At 49.1% G+C, this 5,976-nt stretch overlaps 1 protein-coding gene across 1 annotated transcript; it reads right to left on the bottom strand.

Annotated features, from left to right (window-relative positions):
- Positions 1-1,140: 1,140 nt before the first annotated feature.
- On the bottom strand, positions 1,141-5,597 carry LOC103640747 (uncharacterized). Its single transcript, XM_008664237.4, has one exon. The coding sequence runs from the start codon at positions 5,486-5,488 to the stop codon at positions 1,457-1,459; it is 4,032 nt and encodes a 1,343-aa protein (XP_008662459.1). The 5' UTR covers positions 5,489-5,597; the 3' UTR covers positions 1,141-1,456.
- Between the last annotated feature and the right edge of the window lie 379 nt (positions 5,598-5,976).

The raw sequence follows: 5,976 nt of genomic DNA, 5'->3' as shown, positions 1-5,976 counted from the left end.
ATGAGAAATACTCATAAAAAATAAATTTATTATTAAAGTGAACATATGATTCATGTAAGAACAAATATTATAGTTTATCTTAGCTAAAAGGCCGAGAAATGTATGAGTTAAAAATAAGTCTGACCCCTTTTAAATAGCTTAGTCAATCACTCGTCCTCTTTTAGATAGCGAGGTGGTAATATGTGATAGCATTGCGCTATGTATGACCTCCTGTCGGGTTAGGCTTAGCTGGTTTCTCATGGCTTATCTATGTGATAACATTCCACTCGTAAGTGAGAAGGGAGAGATAATCAGAGAAACATACCTATGTGCTTCACGTGTTACAACACACGACGCTAGGAGATAGCAATGGGTCCCGTCGGGTTTTAGCTCCTTGTTCTCGTCCCCGTGACGAATTTTTCTCTTACGGGAATCCCACGAACTTTTGTGAAGGACATTTCTTCTCCATCCCTGTTACCCACGGGGATAAATCCCCGTCCCCGCGTACTTCATTTGTTATTAATGTATAACATTATCACTTATACACATTGTTAGATGTATAAAAATCATATTATGTATATTAAAGTGAACACATTGGTATAACAGATGATCTCTTGACAAGGTAATTATTTATTTTCATCATTAACTATTATATGAAAACATCGTCACATATAAGTTTAACGGATCCCATCCCTATCTCCGTTTACCTGTCCGGGTAGATTTTTTTTCGTTTACATCCTGTGGGTTTACATCCTGTGGGTGAAAAAACTTCCTCATTCCCCGTCCCCTAATATAGAAATTCTTCGTGGTGAATCGGGGCTCAAGTCACCATTGTCATCTCTATGCACATGTTTAAATCACGAGTTAGAAGGGAACGAAGTATAATGACTCTTTTGTAAAAAGGACGACGATGAAAACCATGAAAGCTGGCACACATTTTTATTTTTATTTTTCAAGTTTTGGAACTAAGCCAAATACAAATAATATTTGAATTTAACGTCAAAAACCTACCCTACATTAAATAAAAAACAATATACTTCGGCAAGAATGCAAAAAAAAACATATTTATCTCTTGGTGGTCACAACTTTGTTAGCCCTTGGTAATTAGGAATCCGTCCCTACAATATCTGAGTGGCAGCACCCAGTCAAAGCACATTGTACAATACATTCCATTGTATTTTATTAACAAATCATTCTGTAAACACAGCACACATCCATGAGCGCAAACATCACACATTCACACTTATTCCAACCATGCATGCCATACAATGGCCAGATGCATAGGAAAAGCCACACAAATCCAAACGGGTCCAACCATTGGAGAAACATACATAACAATGGACTTCGTAGATGAAGATGGGCATTAAGAGGCAATCAGAACCGATGGCAAATAACCACACAAGCACAAACACAAACCGTAGTTAGATAGTTACCACACCATGGGATTGAAGGAGAGGGTCCTCTGGTGTCAAGCATATTACTTCCAGCAGAAAGAGAACCTTGCGGCACCATTGCTGTCCTCTCGTTTGCCTTCTTCTGCTGGGACTTGAATTTCTGGTTTAATATGTCGACGAGTAGGATTGTTCCTATGTTTTTCAATTGCTTCTTTCACTGCGCCAGGGAACGTATCGCCACTGAACTCGACCTCCTTCAGTCTGGGAAGCTCGTGGATGCCCGAGAGAGAGGTGGGCGAGGACCAGATGATCTTCTCCAGCTTAGGAGCAGATCCCCCGGTGAAGACGATATCCGTGACGGTAGGGCAGTCAACAGCAAGGAGGTTTAGCTTCGGGAACCCATCTTTTTTGAAGGTAATCTTGTTCTGGCTTATGCCACAGGACTTGAGCACTAAGGAGCGCATATTTCTGCAGTTGGCCATGGTTTCTAGATCACCTTGCTCAAGCAACGCGCCACGAAGAGTCAGCTTGTGAGCGTCGAATGATGGAACCAGCCTGCTACTGCTCTTGTCCAATTCGACCTCATCTAGTTTGACGAGATTCCATGATCTACAAATAGAACCTATGTTCGTGGAAGTCAGCACGATCTTCTCAAGTTCAGAAACTGCTCCATACTCAAATGTGATCTCCGTCAAGTTGGAGCCCTCAACAGAGAGGTGCTTTAGAGTTGTGAATTTCTCCACACTGAAGGTGAGGATGCTTGGGGTGCATTCAACGTGTTGGAGTTTGATGCACAGTAGCCTGGGCAGATCGGCGAGGAGCTTCAGATCGTCCTGGTTCAGGCAGGTGTTACTTAGGGTCACCTTGGCAAGTTTAGCTCCACCCCGGTGTTGACTGAACAATGGAAGAAGACGGCCCATCTGCGTCGTTCCACTGATGGATAGACTCTCAAGAAGCTTAGGAGGGTACTTCAGTAGGGACTGAATACCATCCGGTAGTTCTTTGGCAGGAGTGCCCTCACATACAGTTGTGGGAAGAGTGATCGATAGAGATTGGAGGGACTCCTGCAGGTCACTGATTGATCGCAGCAATTCCTTGAGGTGGTTTTCCTTGTCGCCAATAACCACACCAAGCTTCCTTAGCTGGCATAGCCTTCCAATGTCAGTCAAGTCATGACTAGCTAGTGCCCTTACATTGGAAAGCACCTCCATGTTTGTCATTTTCTCGATCTTGTGAGGGATCAGGACACTGGAGCTCGTAGCTGAACTAGTGGAGCCACCCAAAAGGCGCTTCAGCTTGTGTAGCAGAACATGTTTCGTTGCAGACGCAGGCACGCTGGTCTGCCGTAGATCCAGTACCTCCAGCTCATGCAGATTGTTGATTTCGCTGGGCAGCTTTTGTAGATTTGTTCTCCTTAGGCTCAGATACTTGAGCAGCAGCATCTTGCGGCAGACGACTACGAAGTAGTGCTCGTCCCTTCCACCAAAGCAACCACAGCCTTCCAGATCTAGTACCTTGAGCAGGGACACCTGAGACGATTTAGACAGATCTTGAAAGAAAGTACTGATTGTTTCAGAGCCGCGGAGTCGAAGGTCGTTGAAAATCGAGAAGTAGCGGGCCAGGTGATGCGACAGGCGTGTCTCCAAAATGTGCTGGTTCCTTGCAATCTTTGTAATGATCTGATGAACTGGAGCACCTGCCATGCAGCTCTTGACCTTTCCAGTGGCGCTGGTATCAACCGGATAAACAAGGCACCGGCTGATGAGAACATCAAAGCACCGGTTAGCCTCACGCACAGAGCTAGGCCAATCCTCCTTGGTTATCAGCCCTTCTACAACCCACCTCCCTACCAAGGTCGACCGCCTGATCTCGTGTCCAAGGGGAAAGATAGCTAGGTACAGCAGGCAGGACTTGTACTCTTTAGGCAGGTCATTGTAAGAGAACTTGAACATTTTCTTGGCAATACTGGCTGAGGATTTTCTGGAAGCCTCCTGCAGGGTGGTATGCAGCTTCGTTAGCTCTTCGTTGCTCCTGCTGGGTTTAGCGTACAGAGCACGAGTGAAGATTTTCATGCACAGTTCATCCGGCTCACACTCCTCCAAGATCTTATGAATCGTTCTGAGCTTATCGCCGTCTTCGTCCTTCTGGTACCTTGCAAGCTGGAGCACGGTACTGTAGTAGCGGCCGGCGAGGGAATACTCGATAGGCTCCCGCTGTGGGTAACAGTATTCCTTAGCCCACTGGGCGCTCCTCGTGGTAGTGACGATCATTGCATCGGTGCCACAGGCTAGCAGACTCAAGGCGTTTCTGGTCTCGGTCCATGTGGATCCGTCCATCTTCTCATTGACTATGAGGATGATCAGGGGGCAGACATAGTTCAAGTGTTCCTTGATCTTGGTCGCTAGCGCGTAGCTCTTCAGCCGCTCTTTCAGCTTCTGCTTGATCTTGGCCATCTTCTGATCAACTGTAGTCTCGAAAACAGCTTTTCCGTTCGGACCAAGTTCACTTGTTGTTACTGCATGATTCCCTACTGTAGTCAGCGCCGTCGCCTCTGTAGCCTCCTGCTTCACCGCCGGCCTGTCCCTCTGCTGCTCGCTGCTGCCGGCCTTTGGGAACACTTCTAGCAGGATCTGTTTATATTGATCTTCAGGGAGACAAATTGGGGCTATGTGCTGCTGCTGCCTCGCGACTTGTCTGTTTCCTTCCTGTTCTTCTTCTGTTCCCGTTTGCTGCTCTTTATTAAGCTCCTTGGCTTCTTCTTCACCGGTGGCTTCCATGTGCTTCTTGAGCTTCCTGGCTATTTTTGCGATGACCTTGTCGTCCCATTCTGGTAATTTATCCATGCCTTCGTCGTCCTTCCGTTGGTCTTGAGCCGACGATGCTGATTGTGATTGGAGGAGCAGATGAAGAAGTAAATCCAAGTCCAGCTGCTCCACGTCCTTCTTCTGCTGAAGCTCCAGCTGAAGCAGCTGCTGCAGGTGGGCGCCCTTGGAACGTCGATCGCGGATAGCACTCTTGATCTTGTCGAGCTTGTCGTCAATCTTCATTTCCTTTATTTTCTCCTTGATTTCACGAAGCATGAGCTTTTTTTCATGGTAGATGCCCAGTTTTCTGCAGTAAACTTGCCAGGAATCAAGACCATCATTGACATCCTCCCCTTGGCCTGATTTATCCTGCGGATGGGACTGAGACTCGAGTTTGAGCTGGCGCAGGATGTAGTATAGAGCCTCGTTGGGTCCTAGCGGCAACATATCCAGGTGTACTGCTGGGATGTCGATCAAGACAGCACGGTTGTAGCCAAGGTTATCGAGGAACCCACCCGCGGATGGAAAAATCAGAGCTTCTTGTGCAAGAGCGATGGCGTCCGCCATCATGTGTTGTGGTTCCCGTTCCGGTACAAGAACAGAGATGGAAAACGTCTCGCTGGCGTCTATCTGAAGTGATTCAACCCACTCCACCAGCTTGGCCTGAAAGTAGTCCACCAGAGTGCAAGCTTCAATGAAGGCGTTTCTATCGGCGGTGGCCATAGCCGCCACCGCGAGCTGAGGATCGCCGTCTTCTTCGTCGTCGTACCCATCTGGGGCAGGTGCAGCGGCCTGAACTGAATCCCATGACGACGACGACGGCAGCGGCGGTGGCGTCGCAGCAGCTGCCCCAGCCACAGGAGGCGACGACTTTCCGGGGATCTCTACGCCGTACCTCAGCCGCCGCTCGCCGACGTCACGCGCCCGGAGCTTGAGCAGGCCCAGCTGGACGGCCGCGCGGTGCTGCCCGACCAGCTTCTGCAGGAACCAGGGGACCCACCAGCACCACAGGTAGCGCCTGACGCCGCCCCTGGCGCGGTGGATGTCGGGGTTGCCCCGGTACAGGTAGAGGTCGAGGCAGTTGTTGCAGTCCTGCGCGAGCATGCGCACCCGGTTCATCCAGGTGCGCACCTGCTCGTCGTGCTCGCCGCCCGGGGGCGCCGTCCTGGCCAGGTGGAGCAGGAAGCTGTTCATGCTCTCCATCTCCTCCTTGATGAACTGCACGTCGCCCCGGACGCTGCCCAGCAACGACATCTCGTTGCGGATGACGCCTAGGAGCGAGCCAACGGCGCCGGCTGCGAGCTCGGCCATGGCTTAGCTAGCTAGCTAGCTTCTCTCCGCTCTGCCGGCCGGCCGGCTGGTCGTCGATAGGTTGTTTGGATCTTGGTTCGATTGGTTTCCTAGCTAGGGCTGAAGGCTGTCCACTGTCCTTAGCTTGCTAGGATGGCGGTGCATTCTGCCTTGCGTGCGTGCATGCTTTTCTGCAGCGTTGCATATTGTTTATTCTTCCACATGTGCTACGCAAACTGCCTGCAGGTCAAGGCAAGTATGGTATGGACGTACCTTGCTTGTGAGCAGCAGCTGGGCCAGCATGAAATACGAATCCTCTTTTTTCTCTACCTTTTCGTTTCGTAAGGAATGCAAACCGGACCTTTTTTTTTAAGAATCAGGAGGAGGAGGCCCCTACTGAGAATTTTATTAAAGAAGTGAAAAGAAAACGTTACAACTTAGTCTCTTTACAAAAGTTAAAATGCAGTAGATTAGGAAGCACTACTCCTATGCCTGCCACAGACTTAGCC

Source organism: Zea mays, chromosome 10 (assembly GCF_902167145.1).
Source record: "Zea mays cultivar B73 chromosome 10, Zm-B73-REFERENCE-NAM-5.0, whole genome shotgun sequence".
Taxonomy (NCBI): Eukaryota; Viridiplantae; Streptophyta; class Magnoliopsida; order Poales; family Poaceae; genus Zea; species Zea mays.
Note: the sequence above shows the minus strand (reverse complement) of the source record. Positions and strands in the feature narration are given on the sequence as shown.

Bases quoted from the DNA above. Each gene is read 5' to 3' on its own strand.
- LOC103640747 (XM_008664237.4), bottom strand. From the start codon at position 5,488: ATGGCCGAGCTCGCAGCCGGCGCCGTTGGCTCGCTCCTAGGCGTCATC.